Genomic DNA, 26,940 nt, shown 5'->3' with positions numbered 1-26,940 from the left:
ACCAAGGCCACGCCCATCTGAACATAATTTCTTTTGCTTCAAAGGGTCTTTATCCAGAGTTCACAGGGCAGTGTCCTTCTTACTCGGCTTTCCCTTCAAGCATCGTGTCCTCACAGAGGACCTTCTTGGCCACCAGGGCTAAAGCAATCTCTGCCACCACCCCCTCCTCCCCTCCAATACTCTTTATGCCGTGACCTTATTTTAATTTCTTCACAGTCCCTATCATCAGTACCTGAAATCATTTCACTTGTTTGGAGACTGTTGTTCACGACCCCCTACAAACGACGCTCCTTCAGGACTTGCCACACTGCCTGCCGTTTGCCGAGTGCTCACTACATGCTTGTTGGCTGACTGACAGGCAGCCTCAGTGCAACTGATGGCTTCATTGATCACCCATGGGCCAGTCACTCCTGAGTCCACATTCCAGCCAGGCCTCTGCTCCAGCTCTGGATTCCCCAGCTGGGGACACCACAATCTAAGGGATCATGCTAGGGCCCCACTGTTCTGAAGGACAACCTGTCACCTTTCATCCCCAACCTGCTTTTCCTCCTGTATTCTGTGTCTCAGGTTGTGTCACCACTACCTTCCTTGCTACCTGAGTTAGAAATCTGGGAGTTGTTCTTCATCCCTTCCTTTCTCTCATGCCCCCAACATCTGTACAATCGCTAAGACCTGACAAGTTTATTTCCCAAATGTTGAAGAACTCTGCTTCTTCACCTCCATCTTAACCAGCGCCGCCCTATTTCAGGCCTAGATAATCTCTCACCTAAAGCTACCTCGAGAAGCTCCCCACAGCCTCCCCCTGTCTTTATTCACGTCTCTGTTCAGATGCCATCTCCTCTTCTGGCCAGCCATCTGCAATAGTCTTTCCCCACCTCATCACATCCCTCTCTATTCCCTTATCCTGCTTTGTTTTACTTCATATTCCTTAATTTTATTTAAAATTCGATATTTTTCTGTTTATGAGATGATGCTTGCCTTACCCACTGAAATGCAAGCTTCAAGAGGGTGGGGACCTTGCTACCCTTGCTCACAGCTCTATGCTTGCTTTCCCCGATGGTGCCTGGCTCACAGTAGGTGCTCAGTAAATACTTGTTAAATGAAGTTCTAAGCCACTCCTCAAACCTGTTCTGGCCATGTGCTGCCCTCCTAACCCTTAATAGCCCAGCAGGCTGGCCTGGACTTCTGTGTGTACCCCAGGCTGTTTCTGGATTTGGGGCATCTTCTTTTACTGTCCCTTCTGTCTGAATTCTTCTGACTCCCCCATCCTCCTACCAATAGTTTATGATGCAATCCTGGCATCACCTCCTCTAGGAAGCCCTCCTTGACAACACCATCCTCTCACCTCCCCAGATAGGGTAAATGACTGCTTAACTGGTTTCAAAGTATACTTTGAAAGTCTTTATTATTGAACATACATTTCTGCTTTGGGATTGCCAGTTGACAAACACTAAAAGAACTCTTTGAGCCCAAGCATTATGTCTCATTCAGTCTATGGGCTCTGTTTTAGTTATGCTCTTGGATTGCAAGGAGACCCTCAAGAAAATGGGGCTTATTATACTGAGACAATGACCACGTCTACCATGCATTAGGTACCAAGACAGCTCTCAAGATGGACCACTGCCCATCTCTCCCATGGGCCCCAGGTTCTCTCACTCTCTCTTATGCCCTTTAGGTCTCTTTGTGTGTCTTCTCCCTTTCTCTACTGACAGGCTGCCCTGCTTACTTATAGCTTCTGTCCTATGACAACTTTGGCATGCATGCAACATGCGTTTGCCGTGACCCAACCTTATTTCTTGACACTCTTCATTTTCCAACCCTACCGATAACCAATTTTGTCTCTCTACATTTCCCAATTTGAATTCACAAGACTAATAATTAATAATAATAACAGTAATATATTGAATATGAATAGCTAATATTCATTGAGTGCTTACTATATGCTCTAGATTATTCTAAGTACATGAACAATTTAATAATTTAAAATTCACAACAACCCTAAGTGATGGGTTATATTATTTTCTCCATTTGACATCTGAGGAAACTGAGGCACTGTAAGACGAAGTAACTTCCCCAGCTTCTACATAACCAGTAAATAGTGGAACCAGGAGTTGGACCTGGACAATCTGGCTGCCGGGCCCATGTGCCTGTCCTCTGTGTTATACTTATCTCCAAGCAAGACTCTAATTGTCTCAGCTAGGAGAGATGATGTCACTGGACAGCTTGTGGATTGGCTGCCTTTGAAGCAATATGGCGGCCCCAGAGGTTGCATGCCAAAGCTGTGATGGGACAGTGTGTGACTTGGCTTATCCACACCTATCCTCAGGCTCAGACAGGTTCATCATAAATACCTGCAGGTGAGAAGGAAGGAAGGATAACATAACAGCAGTAATCTTAGAGTCACAGAATGCTGAAGATAAAAAGATCCTAAAAGACCAGCCTACTCCATTGTCTCCTTTTACAGACTAGGAAGCTGAGGCCCGTGGGGAATTGCCTGAAGCTACTCAGCAAGCTGGGAGTAGAATTTGGCTTGGAATTTTTGTCTTTAGAATTCTCTCTAGTGCTTCAGAAGCCTCCTCTTTTCCGCTGCCTTTCTCTTGCTTTCCTTTCTGCTTCCCAGCTCTTGCCCTTCTTTTTTTTTTTTTTTAATTTATTTATTTATATTTTTGGATGCATTGAGCCTTCGTTGCTGCACGCGGGCTTTCTCTAGTTTCGGCGAGCAGGGGCTACTCTTCGATGCAGTGCGCGAGCTTCTCATTGCGGTGGCTTCTCTTGTTGCGGAGCACGGACTCTAGGCGCCCGGGCTTCAGTAGTTGTGGCGTGTGGGCTCAGTTGCTCCGTGGCATGTGGGATCTTCCCAGACAAGGGCTCGAACCTGTGTCCCCTGCATTGGCAGGCAGATTCTTAACCACTGCGCCACCAGGGAAGCCCTCTTGCCCTTCTTGCATCCACTTCACAGGCAGACACACATCGGAGTATATGTTCTTTCTGCTGATCCCTCCCTTTTTGGACGTCCTACGTTACAACCTGTAATCTTGAAATGGAGCTCTTCTTCCCTTACTCTTGACTCTGGTTTGGGATTTCTTGACCTTGGCCCCACTGTCCTTTGTGGGTTGATTCCTAGTTGCTGTGCATGTTTACCCACAGAGCCTGATCTGCATTAATGCCATCAAGGCCCTAACCTACCTTAACTCTCACAAGTCTGGCCTCAGCTGGGAGAATTCACTCTTTTTGCTGGAGAATTACGGAGTTATTCTGTAGAGACCAAGTAGCAGTTCTGCAAATACGCTCTAGAAATGCCTAGATAAACATCTTCCAGAATGTGGATCATCCATGACATAGTAGATTTAGTTTCTCTAAAACTTCTTGTTGTACTTAAACTTTCTTGTAAAATATTTGATTTCTATGAATAGCACTGGAAACAAAAGACTTCAAACAGTGCTCCAAGTGCATTTATTTCATCTCCTGCCTAAAGTGACTTACTATGTTTTTAGTTTATTATGAAAATCACTCAGAGGTGAGCGTTGGAAAGCTTTAGCCTGGCACTATACTCCAGCCTCCCTGGTCCTCCACAGCTGAGACCGCATAGCCTCCATTTGAATGACCAGAGCAGTCTTAGGCCCACGGAACAGTCTTTTTTTTAATGCTGATATTTGCTTGAGCCCCCTCCCAAACCAATTAAGTCAGAATTGCTAGGAGTGGGTCTAGGCATCAATATCTTTTTTTTGTTTGTTTTTTTTTGCAGTACGCGGGCCTCTCACTGTTGTTGCCTCTCCCGTTGCGGAGCACAGGCTCCGGACGCACAGGCTCAGCGGCCATGCCTCACGGGCGCAGCCGCTCCGCGGCATGTGGGATCTTCCCGGACCGGGGCATGAACCCGTGTCCCCTGCATCGGCAGGCGGACTCTCAACCACTGCGCCACCAGGGAAGCCCCCGCGGAACAGTCTTAATTTCAGTTGTAGGGGATTTGTTAAGAGTCCAGGCCAGCTGCTCAGAAGTTTGATGGGAAGTTGCTCTTCCTGTTCAGCCCGCTCAGGTGTTTTCCTGTTCTAGTAACTTGCCTTATTCCTCCAGGAATAAGAGACCAAGCCCGCACCTTGTGCCTCAGAGCACAAGCCTCAGTATCCTACTCTACCTTTTGGGTTTCATAACTGAGGCCCCATCTCTGTTCTCTGAGCCTGGAACTCAGAGAGTTCCTATTCCGAACCCCAGTCTCTGGGGTTAGATTTCTGTTACGTGTTGACAGAGGCTCCTGTGTCAGCAACCAGCTTGTCTCATTTCCCACCTTTTCGGTCATTCGTTCATTGATTCATTCACTACCTTGATGCTCTGATGCTATGGTTCACCTGCCGGGTCCCTGCTGGATCTCCCTGGATCACACTCTGCCTTCCTCCATCTTACCAACTGCTAATGCAAACTGACCTGCCTGTTCCAGGACCCCCACCAGCAGGACCTATTTAAGGCTAACCTCCTTTTGCTAGATGTCTACGGGTGGGGTCTTCCTGGCCCATCTGCACTTCCCTAGGTGGTTGCCTAGCCTCAGGGTCTCAGCTCTCCCTAGCTCAACCTGTCCACTACTGATGAGCCCTGAAAACTAGAGAATACTATGTGATTTAAATTCTTATCAGTTAGGGCACCTCCAACAAGCCCTGTATTTTATGTGAACAAATGTTACAGGTGTTATAACTATCAATTTCAGTTTTTTGCAATGAAGCAGTCTTAATTTCTCAAAGATCGAAGGTAACAATGGATGGCTTTTCTCTTAATGCTCAACTTTTGAATATCCAGAGAATTTCTAAGTGAGTTAACCAGCACCATTTATTGGATAATCCTTCCATTCCAATTGCTTTGTAATGCCTCCTTTGTCACACGTTACATTCCTTCATAAGCTTAGGCATTCTGCTAGAAAATAGAAACTTATTTTAAAAATGCTATGTTGTTCCAGAAAATACAACTAAAATCTATAACTGAAATGAAAGTAAAATTAATGAGAATTATGCTTCAAGACCTCTTTCTATATGAACTTTCTAATTCTTTATTCTTAATTTTTTAAAGTGGACTCCCCAAATTGTATATATCTACAGAACCTGGATTCACCCACTCTCTACTTACGAATCCACCTACCATGCCCAAGCTGTGCAGGAAAGCAGGTGCAAGCTACAGTGCCTATTCTAGGGAATCGTCTCCAACCTCTCCTGCTGTGGTCCCCCTATCCCAAGTTTCTGGATTCCTCATGCATACTCTGGGATCAATATCTGCCTATCTGATTTGGACTTTTTCTCTGAATGTGGAAACCATTTGTCTGGTTTGGGTTTCCCCTAGTGGGAATCAAAACAAGATATTGATCAGTACTTAGAGAGCATCAGTAAAAATAGGTATCAGTAAAGACACACTGGGCTGGCAGTATAAGTTGTTGGAAAGAACCCAATCCTGCGTGTAGGATGACTAATTATTACCAGTATGACCTTGACCAAGTCACTTAACTTCTCTGAGCCTCAGTTTTCTCATTTATAAAAGGAATTAAAGTGGCACAGTAGGTCTCTAAGGGGCCTGAGGGCTGGTGGGGGACCCTGGAGCCCGCCTAGATCTCAGGATCTGATCTGACCGACGCCCTTGGCTCTTGACATGTCCCTCTCTGTATTTACTGTCTAAGGAAAGCACCTCTCACCGTGCTGTACCCCCAACTCCATGGGCAGGACGCCTACAGCAATATCTGCTAACCCAACCCATCACTCAAGCCCTAGCTCCATATTTGTCATGGCGTAGAATTAGAAGAACTCAGTTGTACTTACAGCTTTGCCACTAACTAGCTGAGTAATTTTCAGGAAAAAAAAATGTACTCTCTGAGTTTCCTTATATCTAAAGTTGAAGACCCAAAGCATAAGCTCCTTTTCCCAATTTCACCATTGCTGTCCTAGCGTCAGAGCCTTGGCATTTCCCTCTTCTTAGATGTGACCCAGCATGATGCTCTGTCTCTCTCTCATGAATTTCTCAGATTTGCCTCTTCCATTCCTAGTGGAATTAATTAATACTGGGATTATCAAAAGCTCCAGTTAGCATATCACTCTACTTCCAGGCTCTCCTCACTCCTTTCTATATTTCATGCTGCCTGCCACCAGATTAAACTTCTATTGAAACACTCCTGTTCCAGAATGTACATGGCTCTGTTTGCAAGCACATGAAACCTGTGCTCTGTTGCCTCACCTCTAAGACCCTCCTCAATATGACCTCAGCTGTGAGATTCCCATTGGTCTCCACGAGGCCCCTCCACTCTTTAGAACAGTCTCCTGCTTTCTGTCTTCCCTGGATTAAGCCCACATTCTTTTTTTTTTTTGATTTTTAAAAAATTTTATTAGAGTATAGTTGATTTACAATGTTGTGTTAGTTTCTACTGTACAGCAAAGGGTATCAGTTATACATAAACATAAATCCCTCCTTTTTTAGATTCTTTTCCCATATAGGTCATTACAGAGTATTGAGCAGAGTTCCCTGAGCTATACAGTAGGTCCTTATTAGTTATCTATTTTATATATACTAGTGTGTATATATCAGTCCCAGTCTCCCAATTTATCCCTCTCCCCACCCCCACTTCCCCCCGGTAACCATAAGTTTGTTTTCTATGTCTGTGATTCTATTTCTGTTTTGTAAATAAGTTCACTTGTACCGTTTTTTAAGATCCCACATATAAGTGATACCATATGATGTTTGTCTTTCTCCGTCTGACTTGCTTCACTCAGTATGACATGCTTCACTCAGTATGACAATCTCTAGGTCCATCCATGCTGCTGCACATGTAAGCCCATGTTCTTGATCCTGTGGCTCATGCTTTTCTCCTGGCCTAGAAGCCTGGAATGTTTTCCCTTCCTCCTCTCAGATGATGCATATTTCTCGCATCTTTGTGTGCTCAAGTCCAACATTCTCCAAAAAGCCTTCCCTTGAGCCCTTCAGCCTACAAGGATCTGGCTTATTGGATTATAACTGAGGAAATGTGCATGCTTCATTTCTACCACTTCACTATAAATGCCCAGAGTGCAGAGGCAGTTTTATATATTATTGTATGAGCTAGTATGTGCAGGGAATAATTGAGCTACTTAAATCTTTGATTTTCTTTGACTGCTTCTCCAAAACCTTCTGACTTTCCACTGCCTTTGGAAAGGGGTCAAGGTTCAGCTCCTGACAGCATCGGGGGTGACACATTGACTGGAAAGAGGAGAATCTGGAAGAGAGGTGGATCAAAGATTCCCTTACCCTGTAGTTTAAAAAGGTGGGCTGGCTACTTAAAGACTGCTAGGGGTACTTCCCTGGTGGTCCAGTGGTTAAAAATCTGCCTTCCAATGCAGGGGACATGGGTTCGATCCCTGGTCAGGGAACTAAGATCCCACATGCCGTGGGGCAACTGAGCCCATGCACCACAGCTACTGAGCCTGTGTGCCGCAAACTACAGAGCCCACGCACTCTGGAGCCCATGTGTCACAACTAGAGAGAAGCCCAAAACTAGAGAGAAGCCCACGCGCCACAAGGAAAGATCCCGTATGCCGCAACTAAGACGCCGCAGCCGAAAATAAAATAAATCAGTAAATTAAAAAAATAAAATAAAATAAAATGTTTACAAGGATTAAATTTTAAAAAAAAAGACTGCTAGGAGTGTTTTAGGCAAAGGTGTGAAGCAGGTCAAAGGCTCTTCCTCCTTTTCCTTGGAGTTCCCTCTTTCCTTGCCCCTCCTCCCATGCCATATGTTCTTATGGTGACCAAAGCCATCTACCCAGGTCATGCTGGAGCCTCTAAACTTACATCTGAAAAACCTCCTTCCTAGAGGGTCATTTTAAGGGGCATTATCCTTGACACACCCTGAGCAAGTCATTTAACCATTCAGAACCTTTTTGCTGTCTTTATATCTGTAGAAATTAGGGGTTGGGGGACTTCCCTGGCAGTCCAGTGGTTAGGACTCCACACTTCCACTGCAGGGGGCATGGGTTCCACTCTGGTGGGGGAGCTAAGATCCCGCATGGCGTGCGCACGACCAAAAACGAAAATTAGATGTTGGGCCAAGCCATTTCTAAATTCTCTTCGTGCTCTAAAATGTCACATCATGATCTGAGCAGCACAGGCCTGAAGAACAGTCACCTTCGTTTTCTCATTTATCCTTTGGCATTTCATTAAATAACTAGGTCATAAGTTGCTCGAAGACAAATGCCACTTGTGTACCCTTACTTAAATCAGCCACCACCATGTTCTGTGCAGGGCTGATCCCTCAGCAAGCACACAGAGCAGATATGTGTTTACAGTAAGATACTCTGAGGACGACTGCTAGAACATCACTTCCTCTGATCAAAAACAGGGATGGTAATTGATGTCAAAGTTTTGAGAGCCTCAGTTAAAAATAACAGGAAAGAATAAGCAAACATAATAGTCAGGAAAGTAACAATAAATGCAAATTTAGCAGTTATAAAAAGCAAAACTGCTTAATTCATGGATGTCTACAGGCCCGATTATAAGTTGGGAGAAATCAAATTCCATTGCAGCAAATGTTATAGCACAATGTTGCCTAATGATGTGCTGTCAGCAAAAACTTATTCACCTCAAGCAAGAATCTCTATAAAGTTTGAACCATTTGCCAATATGGTTAAAACAAATCTGACAGTCCTTTGAGTTTGGCTTAATAATGTATGGCTGCAGCAGACATGACTGAAGTACAGTATTTAAAGAGAGCTTGTAATCTGTCCATCAGGGATGAAGGGTGCTCACTGAGGCACCTGTTTGGCCTGCACAGTATTGGCTTCATACTGTTTAATTAAAAGATTGTTTAATATAACTGACAATATTTCAAAATGAGTTCGCATAAAGCAAGGTTCAAACAATATGTATCATATGCTACCACTTGCATTAAAAAGAGGAAAAAGAATATCTACTAGAACTTGCTTCTATATATGCTTGAAATATATTTTGAAAGAGAAAAATATAAACAGATCTGAGTCCTGGTCTTCTATCCTGAGGATATTAACAAGTCCTCTTGCTTTGAGCAGAGAGAACAAGACATGGCAGGGGTATGTGACCATTCTTATTTCTTAGCCTACAGACCCAGACACCAAAGAGGGGTTTTGATAATTTACATCCACACTGCGCCTACAGAGGTTTTAGTTTAGAAACAACTCCTCCTTCTGTTGTGAGTCTGGTATCAAAGAACCTGAGTGCTGAGTAGTAGCTGCTATCACATATAGTGGGCGGTACCGAGGTCTGTCTGGTAGTCCCTGAGCGTGTTGCAGTCGTACATCTCCAGTCCCTCTGGGGTCCGAAGACAGAAGACACTCACAGGGAATCCACATCTCAGAGCTATCAGTGTTCTCAGATCAGACACTTTTTTACCAAGAAGGGAAATGCTCTCCATTAATGGGCATTGTCTCTTGGGTCACAGCATTGAACAGGCAGAGAGTGGGCTTTTCTTCTTCCTAAGGGAAGAGAAATGAAGGGAACTCAGAAATAAGCACTGTCTGGGGGTTGGGACAAGGCACAAACATCTTGGAACGTGGCTCTGAGTGCCTCTAGCTCCCACACATGGGTGCTAAGGATGAAAGCAAAGGCCAGTTAAGTTCTCTGACTTCTGGTCTGAGTCTCACGCTTCTGTCCTGAGGAAATTTATGAGTCTTCCTTCTTTGAGAAAAGTGAGGGAGACATGGCAGGGCTTTGAGTCCCTTCTTACTTCTTAGTCTACGGACCCAGATACACAAGAGGAGTGGGGAGAATTTATATCCACACTGTGCTTACGGAGGTGTTAGTTTAGAAACAACTCCTCCATCGTGCTGCACTTTAATTTGGCAATACTGTGGATTCTAAACCTCAGTCAACTGAAAAAATTATTTCTATGAGGTTATCTCTGGGGAGTGGAACTGAGGTTATCTCTGGGGAGTGGGAGGAGAGTTTTGCTTATCATTTTATGGTCTTCCTTGTCTGTATGGTTTGACTTTTTTCTTTTTTTTTTTAATAACCATGTGTATTTACTTTTACTATTTAAAAAGGGAAGTACTAGATGTAAGTGAGAAAAGGTTCCTTTGTTCCTCTTGTTTTGGAATCTAAATAAGAAAGCAGGTGGAACTGAGATATCTGGAAGAGTTAAGAAGAAAAGTTTGGGAAAGTATTTTTTCTTTTGTTAACAGTTAAAGCAATAAAACTAAAACCAAAAACACAGCAAAGGGGGAGAATGGGAAGGGAGGGAAGGTTATTAAAATTTTCACTTTTCTAACAACAACAACAACAAAAAAGAAACTGGCTTTACTTCCTCTTTAGTGGACTCAGGACGATCATGTTTTTCTTTAGTGCGCTGCTGGTGTGGCAGATGTGAGCGCCGAGAGCTGCCACCGAGGGCTCCGGTAAGAGTAACGTGGGACCTTGAGCAAAACTGAGAAGCAGAGCCCTGGCCTCCAGGTTCCTCCAGGGGACTCCAGCCAGTCACTGCTCCCTTGTCCCACCCGTTACCCTCCCCTTTTCTCCCATCAAATTCGTCTAGGGTTTCTGCAGGGACCCCTCCCTGCTTCAAGTTTATAATACATTAAATTCATCCCCCACCTACCAGATAACACATTGCCAGAATGTGATCAACATGCGGATCTCTTTGAAAGAGCTTTGAAGGAGTACGTAGTGTTATTGATGAAAGTTTAGGCTGCAGTGCTCTGACCTGGGGTCCATTTCAGTGACTCAGGTCACTGGGAGAGGTTCCGATATCTTCTGCTGAGCATAAAGCCATTAGCCAGCTGAGCTGCTGGCTGAATTTAAAGTGCTTAGGACAGTTTTCCTCAACAGCTTCTCGTAAATCCACTCAATAAAAATTGAAAGGACATGAGGATTCACCCTTTCCCTTTCACCATGCTCATGTTTTCCTGTGGCTCCATTAAGGCAGGTATCTGCCTGACCTAATCCATGGGGTATATATGGGCAGGAAGAAATTGCTATGAAAGGTGAATAAAAAGATAGTGAGGAAGAGAGAAAAATTATATTTTATGTAATAGTTGCTCCTTATTTCTGTTATGATTACTCTGATTTCCCTAAAGTTAGCCCTTGGTATAGGTTCTAATTTATATTTAGAATTAAATGTGTAACATGCAATCAAAGCAGCAAAGGCTCAAGTCACCCTTAACAGTTAACTAACTACTATTTGATGTTAGAAAAATAAGTTGAAAAGATGCTTCCCAGAATATGAATAAACGTTTGCCGCCTTCATTCTAATCCGTGTTATTGTGGAAGCTATTGCTTGAGTTTTGTTCATTGTTGTCACCCAGTGCCTAGAATAGTACCTGGTACAGAGCAGACTGTCCATAAATATGTATCGAATAAATAATTCATAACATATCTGGAACATAGTTCTCATTGTACTATTTTAACGCTATATAGTCATCATTTTATAAACCTTGTTTTTGTGGGAAACCCATTTTAAGTTCTAGTGTGGCACACCAGTTGGTGACACTTCTTCCTGTTGCTTATACAGAGAATGAGCAGATAGCTGTTGATTACCAGCAACTTGCTAACTCACCTTATCTATTTAAAAAAAGGCATCTATCTATGTGATACCCCTCCCCAAATGTTCTGAATGGGGGAACACTGGTAGTTATACCCAAGACAGTCAGATGCTATTAAATAAGCAATCCCATAAACAAATCATTGTTGGACAAATGTAAAATTAGATTTTCTGCTTTACAAACAAACCAAGACACCATGGTAGGAGATACATACAAAGTTTCTGACTTTTCAATTAAAAAAAAATACATAGATCTATTGCATGGTAATAATTCCACTTTTGTTTTCAAAAAATAAATGCAGGGGGCTTCCAATACATAGATCTATTGCATGGTAATAATTCCACTTTTGTTTTCAAAAAATAAATGCAGGGGGCTTCCCTGCTGGTCCAGTGGCTAAGACACCCCACTCCCAAATCAGAGAGCCTGGATTTGATCCCTGGTCAGGGAACCAAATCCCACATGTCGCAACTAAAAAGATCCTGCATGCCACAATGAAGATCCTGCGGGCTGCAACTAAGACCCGACACAGCCAAATAAAATAATTAAAACAAACAAAACAAAAAATAAATGCAAACTCACTGTAAATACATACATGTGCATTAAATAGGAAAAATTAAGGAGACATAAAAGAGAAGGTAATGCAAGTTTTGAAAACCACAGTATCTTTCACAAATGCTTTTTTTAAAATTTTTATTATTTTATTATACAGTAGGTCCTTATTAGTCATCAGTTTTATACACAGCAGTGTATACCTGTCAATCCCAAACGCCCAATTCATCACACCACCACCACCACCACCCCCGCCACTTTCCCCCCTTGGTGTCCATACGTTTGTTCTCTGCATCTGTGTCTCAACTTCTGCCCTGTAAACCGGTTGATCTGTACCATTTTTCTAGGTTCCACATATATGCGTTAATATACGATATTTGTTTTTCTCTTTCTGACTGACTTCACTCTGTATGACGGTCTCTAGATCCATCCACGTCTCTACAAATGACCCAATTTCGTTCCTTTTTATGGCTGAGTAATATTCCGTTGTATATATGTACCTCATCTTCTTTATCCATTTGTCTGTCGATGGGCATTTCGGTTGCTTCCATGACCTGGCTATTGTAAACAGTGCTGCAATGAACATTGGGGTGCATGTGTCTCTTTGAATTATGGTTTTCTCTGTGTACATGCCCAGTAGTGGGATTGCTGGATCATATGGTAATTCTATTTTTAGTTTTCTAAGGAACCTCCATACTGTTCTCCATAGTGCCTGTATCAATTTACATTCCCACCAACAGTGCAAGAGGGTTCTGTTTTCTCCACACCCTCTCCAGCATTTGTTGTTGTAGATTTTCTGATGATGCCCATTCTAACCGGTGTGAGGTGATACCCCATTGTAGATTTGATATGCATTTCTCTAATAATTAGTGATGTTGAGCAGCTTTTCATGTGCTTCTTGGCCATCTGTATATCTTCTTTGGAGAAATGCCTATTTAGGTTTTCTGCCCATTTTTGGATTGGATTGTTTGTTTTTTTAATATTGAGCTGCATGAGCTGTTTATATATTTTGGAGATTAATCCTTTGTCCGTTGGCAAATATTTTCTCCCATTCTGAGGGTTGTCTTTTCGTCTTGTTTATGGTTTCCTTTGCTGTGCAAAAGCTTTGAAGTTTCATTAGGTCCCATTTATTTATTTTTGTTTTCATTTCCATTTCTCTAGGAGATGAGTCAAAAAAGATCTTGCTGGGCTTCCCTGGTGGCACAGTGGTTGAAGGTCCACCTGCCAATGCAGGGGACACGGGTTCGTGCCCCGGTCCGGGAGGATCCCACATGCCGCTGAGCGGCTGGGCCCGTGAGCCATGGCTGCTGAGCCTGCACGTCTGGAGCCTGTGCTCCACAATGGGAGAGGCCACAACAGTGAGAGGCCCATGTACCACAAAAAAAAATTAAAAAAAAAAAGATCTTGCTGTGATTAATGTCAAAGAGTGTTCTTCCTATGTTTTCCTCTAAGAGTTTTATAGTGTCCAGTCTTACATTTAGGTCTCTAATCCATTTTGAGTTTATTTTTGTGTATGGTGTTAAGGAGTGTTCCAATTTCATTCATTTACGTGTAGCTGTCCAGTTTTCCCAGCACCACTTATTGAAGAGACTGTCTTTTCTCCGTTGTATATCTTTGCCTCCTTTGTCATAGATTAGTTGACCCTAGGTGCGTGGGTTTATCTCTGGGCTTTCTATCTTGTTCCCTTGATCTATGTTTCTGTTTTTGTGTCAGTACCATATTGTCTTGATTACTGTAGCTTTGTAGTATAGTCTGAAGTCAGGGAGTCTGATTCCTCCAGCTCCGTTTTTTTCCCTCAAGACTGCTTTGGCTATTCGAGGTCTTTTGTATCTCCATACAAATTTTAAGATTTTTTGTTCTAAATCTGTAAAAAATGCCATTCGTAATTTGATAGGGATTGCATTGAATCTGTAGATTGCTTTGGGTACTATAGTCATTTTCACAATATTGATTCTTCCAACCAAGAACTTGGTATATCTTTCCATCTGTTGGTATCATCTTTAATTTCTTTCATCAATGTCTTATAGTTTTCTGCATACAGGTCCTTTGATGCCCTAGGTAGGTTTATTCCTAAGTATTTTATTCTTTTTTTGCAATGGTAAATGGGAGTGTTTCCGTAATTTCTCTTTCAGATTTTTCATCATTAGTGTATAGGAATGCAAGAGTTTTCTGTGCATTAATTTTGTATCCTGCAACTTTACCAAATTCATTGATTAGCTCTGGTAGTTTTCTGGTGGCATCTTTTGGATTCTCTATGTATAGTATGATGTCATCTGCAAAAAGTGGCAATTTTACTACTTCTTTTCCAATTTGTATTCCTTTTATTTCTTTTTCTTCTCTGATTGCCGTGGCTAGGACTTCCAAAACTATGTTGAATAATAAGGGTGAGAGTGGACATCCTTGTCTTGTTCCTGATCTTAGAGGAAATGCTTTCAGGTTTTCACCATTGAGGCTGAGGTTTGCTGTCGGTTTGTCGTATATGGCCTTTATTATATTGAGGTAGGCTCACTCTATGCCCACTTTCTGGAGAGTTTTTATCATAAATGGGTGTTGAATTTGGTCAGAAGATTTTTCTGCATCTATTGAGATGATCATATGGTTTTTATTCTTCAATTTTTTAATATGGTGTATCACATTGATTGATTTATGTATATTGAAGAATCTTTGCATCCCTGGGATAAATCCCACTTTATCATGGTGTATGATCCTTTTAATGTGTTGTTGGATTCTGTTTGCTAGTATTTTGTTGAGGATTTTTGCATCTATATTCATGAGTGATACTGGTCTGTAGTTTTCTTTTTTTGTAGTATCTTTGTCTGGTATTGGTATCAGGGTGATGGTGGCCTCATAGAATGAGTTTGGGAGTGTTCCTTCCTCTGCAATTTTTTGGAAGAGTTTGAGAAGGATGGGTGTTAGCTCTTCTCTAAATGTTTGATAGAATTCACCTGTGAAGCCATCTGGTCCTGGACTTTTGTTTGTTGGAAGATTTTTAATCACAGTTTCAATTTCATTACTTGTGACTGGTCTGTTCATATTTTCTCTTTCTTCCTGGTTCATTCTTGGAAGGTTATACCTTTCTAAGAATTTGTCTATTTCTTCCGAGTTGTCCATTTTATTGGCATAGAGTTGCTTGTAGTAGTCTCGTAGGATGCTTTGTATTTCTGCGGTGTCTGTTGTAACTTCTCCTTTTTTATTTCTAATTTTATTGATTTGAGTCCTCTCCCTCTTTTTCTTGATGAGTCTGGCCAATGGTTTATCAATTTTGTTTATCTTCTCAAAGAACCAGCTTTTAGTTTTATTGAATTTTGCTATTGTTTTCTTTGTTTCTATTTCATTTATTTCTGCTCTGGTCTTTATGATTTCTTTCCTACTGCTAACTTTGGGTTTTGTTTGTTTTTCTTTCTCTAGTTCCTTTAGGTGTAAGTTTAGATTGTTTATTTGAGATTTTTCTTGTTTCTTGAGGTAGGCTTGCATAGCTATAAACTTCCCTCTTAGAACTGCTTTTGTTGCATCCCATAGGTTTTGGATCATCGTGTTTTCACTGTCATTTGTCTCTAGGTATTTTTTGATTTCCTCTTTGATTTCTTCAGTGATCTCTTGGTTATTTAGTAACGTATTGTTTAGCCTCCATGTGCTTGTGTTTTTTACGTTTTTCTCCCTGTACACATTTGTAATCTCATAACGTTGTGGTCAGAAAAGATGCTTGATATGATTTCAATTTTCTTAAATTTACTGAGGCTTGATTTGTGACCCAAGATGTGATCTATCCTGGAGAATGTTCCATGTGCAGTTGAAAAGAAAGTGTAATCTGCTGTTTTTGGATGGAATGTCCTATAAATATCAATTAAACCTATCTGGTCTATTGTGTCATTTAAAGCTTGTGTTTCCTTATTAATTTTCATTTTAATGATCTGTCCATTGTTGTGAGTGAGGTGTTAAAGTCCCCCACTATTACTGTGTTACTGTCGATTTCCTCTTTTAGAGCTATTAGCAGTTGCCTTATGTATTGAGATTCTCCTATGTTAGGTGCATATATATTTATAATTGTTATATCTTCTTCTTGGATTGATCCCTTGATCATTATGTAGTGTCCTTCCTTGTCTCTTGTAACATTCTTTATTTTCAAGTCTATTTTATCTGATATGAGTATTGCTACTCCATCTTTCTTTTGATTTCTATTTTCATTGAATATCTTTTTCATCCCCTCACTTTAAGTCTGTATGTGTCCCTATGTCTGAAGTGGGTCTCTTGTATACAGCATATAGATGGGTCTTGTTTTTGTATCCATTCAGCAAGCCTGTGTCTCTTGGTTGGAACATTTAATCCATTCACGTTTAAGATAATTATCGCTATGTATGTTCCTGTGACCATTTTCTTAATTGTTTTGGGTTTGTTTTTGTAAGTCCTTTTCTTCTCTTGTGTTTCCCACTTAGAGAAGTTCCTTTAGCATTTGTTGTAGAGCTGATTTGGTGGTGCTGAATTCTCTTAGCTTTTGCTTGTCTGTAAAGCTTTTGATTTCTCCATCGAACCTGAATGAGGTCCTTGCTGGGTAGAGTAATCTTGGTTGTAGGTTCTTCCCTTTCATCACTTTAAGTATATCATGCCACTCCCTTCTGGCTTGTAGAGTTTCTGCTGAGAAATCCGCTGTTAACCTTATGGTTTTCCCTTGTATGTTATTTTTCGTATTTCCCTTGGCTGCTTTCAATAATTTTTCTTTGCCTTTACTTTTTGCCAGTTTGATTACTATGTGTCTTGGCATGTTTCTCCTTGGGTTTATCCTGTATGGGACTCTCTGCCCTTCCTGGACTTGGGTGCCTATTTCCTTTCCCATGTTAGGGAAGTTTTTGACTATAATCTCTTCAAATATTTTCTCTGGTCCTTTCTCTCTCCCTTCTCCTTCTGGGACCCCTATAATGTGAATGTTGTTGCATTTAATGTTGTCCCAGAGGTCTCTTAGGCTGTCTTCTTTTCTTTTCATTCTGTTTTCTTTATTCTGTTCCACAGCAGTGAATTCCACTAGTCTGTCTTCCAGGTCACTTATCTGTTCTTCTGCCTCAGTTATTCTGCTATTGATTCCTTCTAGTGTAGTTTTCATTTCAGTTATTGTATTGTTCATCTCTGTTTGTTTGTTTTTTAATTCTTCTAGGTCTTTGTTAAACATTTCTTGCATCTTCTCGATCTTTGCCTCCATTCTTTTTCCGAGGTCCTCGATCATCTTCACTATCATTCTTCTGAATTCTTTTTCTGGAAGGTTGCCTATCTCCACTTCATTTAGTTGTTTTTGTGGGGTTTTATCTTGTTCCTTCATCTGGTACATAGCCTGCTGCCTTTTCATGTTGTCTGTCTTTCTGTGAATGTGGTTTTTGTTACACAGGCTGCAGGATTGTAGTTCTTCTTGCTTCTGCTGTCTGCCCTCTTGTGGATGAGGCTATCTATGAGGCTTGTGCAAGTCTCCTGTTGGGAGGGACTGGTGGTGGGTAGAGCTGACTGTTGCTCTGGTAGGCAGAACTCAGTAAAACTTTAATCCACTTGACTGCTGGCTGGCTTCCCTCCCTGTTGGTTGTTTGGCCTGAGGCAACCCAACACTGGAGCCCAACTGGGCTCTTTGGTGGGGCTAGTGGCAGACACTGGGAGGGCTCACACCAAGAAGTACTTCCCAGAACTTCTGCTGCCAGTGTCCTTGTCCCCCCGGTCAGCCACAGCCACTGTCCGCCACTGCAGGAGACCCTCCAACCCTAGCAGGTAGGTGTGGTTCAGTCTTCCCCGGGGTCACTGCTCCTTCTGCTGGGTCCTGATGTGCACACTACTTTGTGTGTGCCCTCCAAGAGTGCAGTCTCTGTTTCCCCCTGTCCTGTCGAAGTCCCACTAGCCTTCAAAGTCTGATTCTCTAGGAATTCCTCCTCCCGTTGCCGGAACGCCAGATTGGGAAGCCTGATATGGGGCTCAGAACCTTCACTCCGGTGGGTGGACTTCTGTGGTATAAGTGTTCTGCAGTCTGTGAGTTACCCATCCAGCAGTTTTGGGATTTGATTTTACTGTGATTGCACCCCTCCTACCGTCTCATTGTGGCTTCTCCTTTGTCTTTGGATGTGGGGTATCTTTTTTGGTGAGTTCCAGTGTGTTCCTGTCGATGATTGTCCAGCAGCTAGTTGTGATTCTGGTGTTCTCGCAAGAGGGAGTGAGAACACGTCCTTCTAGTCCGCCATCTTGGTTCCTCTTTTTTTTTTTTTTTAATATATTTTGCTATTTTGGAGTTGCTGCACCAAATAAGCAGAAACATGTCCCAACTGTTCCAGAATAGACCAAAAGGGGATATAATGTTTGTTTTTGTTAAACTGCAAGTTGAGATGTCTTCATAAACATCTTAGCCTCATGAACTTCTCCTTTTGTATGATTGTCATTCTGGAGAAGTTATACTTGGAGTCTAGGACAGTGAATTGAAACAACTTTCCTCAACAAATTCTTTTTTTTTTCACCCCCGGCCATGCCTCATGACTTGCAGGATCTTAGCTCCCCACAGGTTCTGACCAGGGATTGAACCCCGGCCCTCAGCAGTAAGAGCATGGAGTCCTAGCCACTGGACTGCCAGGGAATTCTCCACCAAATTCTTTATATACTATTCTTTAAGGCTTTAAGTTTAGAAAAAAATAGACATTGTATTTAGAAACATGTTTTTAGTTGTAAATTATACATTTTAAGGAGCATGTTTATACATGTTTTTGTGTTTAAATTGTGTTTAAAATCTAAGTTCACATATGCATCTCATAGATTTTGGTGTTTTATTTTTTTATAAATTTATTTATTTGGCTGCGTTGGGTCTTCGGTGCTGTGTGCAGACTTTCTTTAGTTGCAGCGAGTGGGGGCTACTCTTTACTGTGGTGCCTGGGCTTCTCATTGCGGTGGTTTCTCCTGTTGCGGAGCATGGGCTGTAGGCACGCCGGCTTCAGTTGTTGTGGTGTGTGGGCTCAGTAGTTGTGGCTCGTGGGCTCTAGAGCACAAGCTCAGTAGTTGTGGCTCTTGGGCTTAGTTGTTCTGCAGCATGTGGGATCTTCCCGGACCAGGGTTCGAACCCGTGTCCTCATTGGCAGTTGGATTCTTAACAACTGCACCACCAGGGACATCCCTAGATTTTGGTGTTTTAAAAGTGCCTTTTGAAAGCTAAAATGTATATGATTTTGAATCAATTTTAGACCTACTAGTATAGTTCAAACTTCTCCAATTTGTCTGATAGACATCTACTCAGTGGTGCCACAAATAACACACTCTTTCACCATAAAACAACTTTCCAAGGATGCCAGAAAGAATTGACTAAGTTTTAACCACAGCCCTTGGTTGGTGGAAGTATTGTGATAGAAGGAGGCAGGGAAGCCATAAAGAGTGTTAGGGAGGGAGTTCCCTGGTGGCCTAGTGGTTAGGATTTCGGGCTTTCACTGCTGTGGCCCAGGTTCAATCCCTGGTGAGATCCCATAAGCCATGCAGTGCGGTGAAAAAAAAAACAGTGTTAGGGAGACTGAGTCTTCCTCACACTTTAGAAGACACAACCTGCCAGATGGTTGCTTCTCAGCCCCCTTTGCTGTGCGACCCAGATGTGTGACCAGGGTGCTGCCCAGTCAAGCCACCCCATCCACCTCCACTTTGAATTCGGAGCCAGGAAGGCAGAGAAGCAGCAGACACAGGGACTCTTCCCTGGCAGTGGCAGATCTGAAGCACTGCTGGCCTGGCAACAGGGCTGGCAGCTGCGTCCAGTGTCTGCTTTGAGGGCTCTAGGGCGGCTGCAGCGGGGGCCTTCCTGGACTAGTTGTGGGTCATGATTTAGAAATTATTTCTGGCAGCATAATCTCTGAGCCCAATTCTCTAATCTTCCTGTCAAGACTGTGAACTACGCAATAGCCTTTCTTATATGTTTGTTTTCCTCCTTAATTGTCCAGGTTCCTTTCTGCTGCTTGCAGCCTAAGAACCCTGGTGCTGGATAGGGAAAAGCACTAAGACTGGAGCACTTTGACTCGAAGGTAGAAGGGGAGGAGAGATGTCACAGCAAGGGAGGGAACCCAAACCCTGAAATGCATCTCAATACCTATGACGTTTCTCACAACAATCATATACCTTCTTGTTTATTTTCCTACTTTATCCCTCAAGCCTTCATCAACTCATTTACTCAACACATATTTATGGAGAGCCTACTGTGTGCCAGGTATTATTCTATGCCCTGGTGACAACAATGAACAAAACTCAAGCAATAGTTTCCACAGTTACACAGGTTAGGATGAAGGAGGTAAATGGCGATAGCACCTCTGCATGCCACACAGTGACCCAGGCCTTTGCAATGCCTCATGTGTGGTTTACAGGAACACTGCAACAGCATCAGCAATGAATGGGCAGGGCTGAAACCTGTGCTAATAGAACATGGCGATACATGCCAGAGAAAATATTTCTTGTGGTTTCTGTAGGAGTTCTTTTCCAAGGAAAGAAAAATTAAGGCAATGTTCTTTCCCTACTATTCTTATGTCATCCCCCATTCACTTTTCCAAATGTGTCTACATTACCATTAAAGGAGAAAGTGTAATTAGCAGAGAAACTGGAAAACCCATTGACTATTTAGAATAGAACACCTCCATTTATCTAACATCTTTCCCGCTTTTCACACAAGCGAAACCTTGTAATCCATACAAAAATATAAGTGCAATTAAGAAACCAAATAGTCTGGATTGATTTCATGACACATGGTATCTACTTACATCTTTTTAAAAAGAAAAAATTGCTTACTTGCCAAGTTTTTGGTTTATATCATGCTATTTCTAACTTGTACCAAAATAAATTGAGACTCTAGCTTTCCTAGATTCTCAGAAAATGGAACTAATTGCGTGAAGTAACATAGTTAGATAGGAAAAGTACTACTTAAGTTTGTATGCATCTAATTATGCAATAAAGCAATAATATGACTTGGAAGGTAGTCTTTGGTTACCTAAGATAGATCAAACAGTATAGAGTTGATATGACTTCATTCTTTGAAGCAAGGGACATTTTCATAAAGTATTTTTGTTGTTACAAACCCAGTTTGGACATTATCATACATAAACAGTGAATAGTGTGGACTTTTGAAATAGGCCTGTTATATCATCTAATTTAACAGGAACTGAGTTAGGATGGAAACCAGTATTTATGGCTTTGCAGGTAATTCTCTTCCTTCAGATTCAAGATATTATTTTCCTTCCCAAAACTAGTGATAAGAAATTCACTAAATGTGATTCTGCCAGAGAAGGTGAAGATGAAGATCGGTAAAAATTCCATGGAACTTGAGAGTTTTTAATTAAACCCTTCCTGTTGGCCAGCCCTGTGACTCATAATTATATTCTGCCTGGGCTTTCTGGAATAGTCTTTTACGTCTACATTCTGTTCTTGTCATTAGCAGTTTAGAACTCCAGGGAAAGGTTAGAGTTCAGTGCAAAGGCAGCTTGCATCACTGTGACAGGTGATGCTTAATTGGCAGAAGTTATGAAATATTTTTGTAAGTAAAACTATGAACACAGGTTACTTTGGGGAGGAAGATTGGGGGCCAGAGGTAGGAGAGAGACTTTTTACTGTGTATCCTGCTGTGCCACTGGAATTGAGCACCATGTGACTGTACTACCTGCTCAAAAATAAATTAAAAAATTTTTAAATAATAAAATAAAGTCAGTGCTTAGTTGAGTAAAAGTATTCTATTCATACTCTTAACACACTTTGTCTACATCCCTGAATAGCTATGGTTCAATTAGATTCCTCTAGCTATTTCAAGTATTAGTATTGGGGCTTCCCTGGTGGCGCAGTGGTTGAGAATCTGCCTGCTAATGCAGGGGACACGGGTTCGAGCCCTGGTCTGGGAAGATCCCATATGCCGCGGAGCAACTAGGCCCGTTAGCCACAACTACTGAGCCTGCGCATCCGGAGCCTGTGCTCCGCAACAAGAGAGGCCGCTATAGTGAAGAGGCCCGCACACCATGATGAAGAGTGGCCCCCGCTTCCCACAACTAGAGAAAGCCCTCACACAGAAACAAAGACCCAACACAGCCAAAAATAAATATAAAAATAAATAAACAAATAAAAGATTACTATTAATTTTAAAAAAAACCAAAAAAGCCAAATATTAGTATTGATCTTATACCACTATCTCCAAGTAAGCAAGCAACAAAAATGTCTTGAACATCATTATTGGTGTTGGAGAATTCCAGGAAATTTTAGAGGGTTTATACTGTACAGTAACAAAAACACAGTATGTATATACATATTTAAAGACATGAGACATTTAAGAAATGACATAGAATTTAGGTCTGCTTAAAAAAGTATTATACTACAATTTTCTGAGTATCAGAGAGAGAAAAGCAGAAGAAATTAGAATTGTTTTTATTTCCTTTTTTGATAACTAGACATTTTTCAGGAACCTAAAAATAATACCTCTAAAATCAGGAAGAAGACAAGGATGCCCACGCTTGCCACTCTTATTCAACATATTGGGAAGTTCCAGCCAGAGCAATTAAGCAAGAAAAAGAAAGGAAAGGCATTCAAATTGGAAAGGAAGATGTAAAGCTGTCACTATTTATGGATGACATGATTTTATATAGAGAAAACCCTAAAGACTCCACCAAAAAACTATTAGAAATAATAAACAAAATTGCGGGGTACAAAATCAACCTTCAAAAATCTGTTGCATTTCTAGATGGTAACAATGAGCTAGCAGAAAGAGAAATTAAGAAAACAATCCCATTTACAATCACAACACAAAGAATAAAATACCTAGGAATAAATTTAACCAAGGAGGTGAAAGACCTGTACACTGAAAACTATAAGACATTGTTGAATGAAACTGAAGAAGGCACAAAGAAATGGAAAGATATGCCATGCTTATTGACTGTAAGAAGCAACATTGTTAAAATGTCCATAAAAACAATCTACAGATTCAATGCAATCCTTATCAAGATCCCAAGGACATTTTTCACAGAAATAGAACAAAAAAACCCCTAAAATTTATATGGAACCACAGAAGACCCTGAATAGCCAAAGTAATTTTGAGAAAAAAGAACAAAGCTGAAGGTATCACATGCTCTGATTTCAAACTATATTACAAAGCCATAGTAATAAAAATGGCATGGTATTGGCAGAACAACAGATATATAGATTAATGGAACAGAATTGAGAGCTCCAAAATAAACCCACACATACATGGACAATTAACTTACAACAAAGGAGCAAAGGTAGAAGGGGAGGAGTTTTCTCCATTGTATAATGGAGAAAGGATAGTCTCTTCAATAAATGTTGCTGAGAAAACTGGATAGCCACATTTAAAAAAAAGAAAGAAAAAGGAAAGACACTAGATCAGTATCTCATACCATACACAAAAATCAACTCAAAATACATTAAAGACTTAAATGTAAGACCTGAAACCATAAAATGCAATAGAAGAGAACATAGGCAGTATGCATTTTGACATGGTCTTAGCAATATCTTTCTAGATATGTCTCCTCAGGCAAGGAAAACAAATGGTACTACAACAAACTAAAAAGATTCCACAGAGCAAAACAGTAATTCAAAAAGATATATGCACCCCTATGTTCACTGCAGCATCATTTACCATAGCCAAGATATGGAAACAACATAAATGCCCATCAATGAACAAATGGATAAAGAAGATGTGGTGTGTATGTGTATGTATATATATACACACAACGTGTATATATATATATATATATATATATATATATATATATATATATATATATATACAACGGAACTACTCAGGCTTAAAAATGATTAAATCTTGCCATTTGCGACAACGTGATGAACCTAGAGGAATTTATGCTAAGTGAAATAAGTTAGACGGAGAAAGACAAACACCATATGATTTCATTCATACGTGGAATATAAAAAACAAGTAAACTAACACAAAAAATTGAACAAACCAAACCAAAACATAGATATAGAGAACAGAGTAGTGGTTAGCAGAGGGGAAGGGGTGGTGGGAGGAGGACAAGATGGGTAAAGGAGATCAACTGTATGGAGATGGTTGGAAACTAAATTTCTAGTGGTGAGCATGTTATAGAGTATAAAGAAGTAGAAATATAATACTGTACACATGAAAGATATGTAATGTAGTGTTATAAACCAATGTTATCCCAATAAAAAATAAACTTTAAAAATTTATCTAAAAAAGCATAATAAAAAGATTTAAAAAATACATGAATAAATGCTTATAAGACATTAAAAACATATATAAAATATGGCCTTTTTATTTACATAAATGGGATCATACAATGTTTTTTTTTTCTGTGACTTATCTTTACTACTTAATAAATAATAAATATTTTAGAAAATTCCTTTAAAAAATAGACTTCCCACTTAGTCAATCAGTAAAATATATGAAAAGAAAAAGAGTTAGCTTTAGCTACCATAAACTTTTTTTAATGCTAACCATGAGAAAATAAGTGTCCCATTTAGCAGAAAATATGTACTTTACTAAGTTCCTTGAGGCTCGTGTTTTCATATGGGGTAGAGAACCAGTACTGAATACTATTTCTATCCTAGAGAACAGCTCTTAATACTCTTTAGGCTACCTGTCTCTTTGAGAAATTGTCAAAAGTTAAGGATCCTTCACCCAGAAAGTCTCCAGGTACATAATTTTGCATATTTTGCAGTTTTAGGGTTTTGTTCTTAAAGCCAGCCATGGACCCCAAATTAAGCACCACTGATTAAGGACAGTATAAATGGAAAATGCTGTCTCTGTTATATGTACACATAATTCATGAATGGCTGCATTGTAGGATTTGAATGTAGATCCTGCCATTTCATTCTTATTGTTACTGAGAATTTCTTCCCTTTCCTCATTCCCGTAATCCATTGTAAGGCCATGGAAGTGACCTAATCTTCTTTCTCCCACATCAGTGTTCCAGATCAGCCCCTTGGCCTTGATCCTATATTGGTTTATAGGTTGCTCTGCGATGACTGTTTTGGGGCAGGCAACAAGGGGGATAGAGGAGGGAAGGGAGAGAAAGAGTAAACAAAGGGAGCTCTATCCAGTCTCCATGCCTTATTTCCCCTTACAGCACAAATTGTGCCTAAGTCTAGTTATGCAAGTGGAAGAGAGGGGAAGGCAAGAAGAGAAAAGCTCTTCCTACATTGTGAACTACTTTGGTTGAATTCTTCATAACTTTTTCTGAAATGAGGTAGACATCTTGGACAAATTGTTACTCTGATCATCTGTCATACCTTAACAAAGCATTTGAGAGTTGAACAAAAAGATATTCCAACATCAGTAAGACTCCAGCTGTCCTTTAGGGCTGCTCCAGCGTACATCAGCTCCAGATACCTCCTGCCTTGTTCATCTTCAGAGAGAGGAATGTGGAAATAATCCTTAAAAATCAATAGCATATTATGAAAACAGCATATCTCTACATTACTAGACCAGCAATGTAATCTCTTATCTTTTACATTTTCCACTGAGTATTATAAAATTGGGACAGAAGGAGGAAGTATTAGACAGGAGTTCTTAATCTGAAGTCTTTAGACATCCCCAAAAGTTGATGGTTAGAACTTAGGTGGCAAAAAACTACATTTGGTTTTTATTAACTTCAAATAAAATGGGGATTTTTCTTATGTATATAGACAACAAGCTAAAGTAGCAGTAATTGACTGTTCCTGTGACTTTGTCACCAATAGAAATCACAGATATTTTCATATCCCATCATTGTTGTTGCAGATACAAAATATTATTTATACTGATCTCCTTTGAAATTGTAATAGTTATGAGATACACTGCAAACACTTGTTAATGTGTTAATAAGGAAACCCACATGTCACAATATCACAATTTGTTTTTTAATTTTTTTAAATTGTATTTCAGTATAACTGGTTTCCTTTTTTGGGGGTATGTATTTTATTTTATGCATTTAAAGACATTCTGAGAAGGAGTCCATAGGCTTCACCAGACTGCCAAAGTGATCCATGATACATAAAGATTAAGAGCTTCTGTGTTAGAAGATCTAGATTTTAGGGATCATAGTAATTTACTATGTATCATGTAACTATGATTCAGTAAATGATCCTTAGTAAATGGGAATAAATCATCTCCAAGTTAAATACCATTTGATGGTCAGTTCCTAAATATTTGTCTTAATTTTCCATTTTATAGTGAGTATTTATAAGAAATTTGTAAGAAAAGTACTGCACCCAAATTATTTTTTATTCTGGCTCTGTGATCCTAGGTTAAATGGTCAATCTATCTGAGCTTCAGTTTTCCCTGAATGCAAAATGAGGCTGTAGCCCAGAAGTCCTCTCCACCTCCAAAATCCTTTGGTTCTTTATAGTTGCTTGCTCACCACACAGGCCATCTATCTGACAACTGTATGCTCCACTTACCTGGCCTAGAGTTAGTGTCTTGTTTTTCTCCTTTTGTGAAGAATTTCAGTAATACTATCTGGCCAATACACAATCTACAAATATCATAAAGATAAGCTAAACTTTTTTTCCCCTGAGAATTTTCCTGTCTAACACCTCCAGAGTTAATATCTTCTAACGAACGATTATGTAAGCAAACAATGATACTTTCAAATAGTTTTAGTCCCCTGTTTGCTGAAAATGCACCCACGTACAGTTTAAACTTCACTGCATACTTAAAATTAATGCACATCTTAGGGGCTCAGGGACAAAGTATGTACCTTTATCATCAGCTTGACAGCCTCCACAGTTTCATCTGCTGAAACATCAAATGGTTCAAAAGATCCCTCAAAAGCTATGAAAATCCTCATTTTGTCAAAAAAAGAAAGAAAGAAGCTGTTTTCAAAGATCCTATTGGATAGCTGGGAGAATCCAGTTCACAGTTAAGGACAAAAATGATGGCCAGAGGCAGCTGTCACTG

At 40.5% G+C, this 26,940-nt stretch overlaps 1 protein-coding gene across 1 annotated transcript in view; it reads right to left on the bottom strand.

Annotated features, from left to right (window-relative positions):
- Window positions 1-26,940, bottom strand: part of ANKUB1 (ankyrin repeat and ubiquitin domain containing 1) — a 42,197-nt gene extending 15,257 nt beyond the window's left edge. Inside the window, 4 exon segments of the mRNA XM_004278182.4 lie at window positions 9,229-9,385; window positions 9,387-9,446; window positions 25,293-25,436; window positions 26,741-26,940. Coding sequence (XP_004278230.2) covers window positions 9,229-9,385; window positions 9,387-9,446; window positions 25,293-25,436; window positions 26,741-26,830 — 451 coding nt within the window. The 5' untranslated portion in view covers window positions 26,831-26,940.

Source organism: Orcinus orca, chromosome 5 (assembly GCF_937001465.1).
Source record: "Orcinus orca chromosome 5, mOrcOrc1.1, whole genome shotgun sequence".
In the NCBI taxonomy this organism is placed as follows: domain Eukaryota; kingdom Metazoa; phylum Chordata; class Mammalia; order Artiodactyla; family Delphinidae; genus Orcinus; species Orcinus orca.
This window is presented reverse-complemented; position numbering and strand designations above follow the sequence as displayed.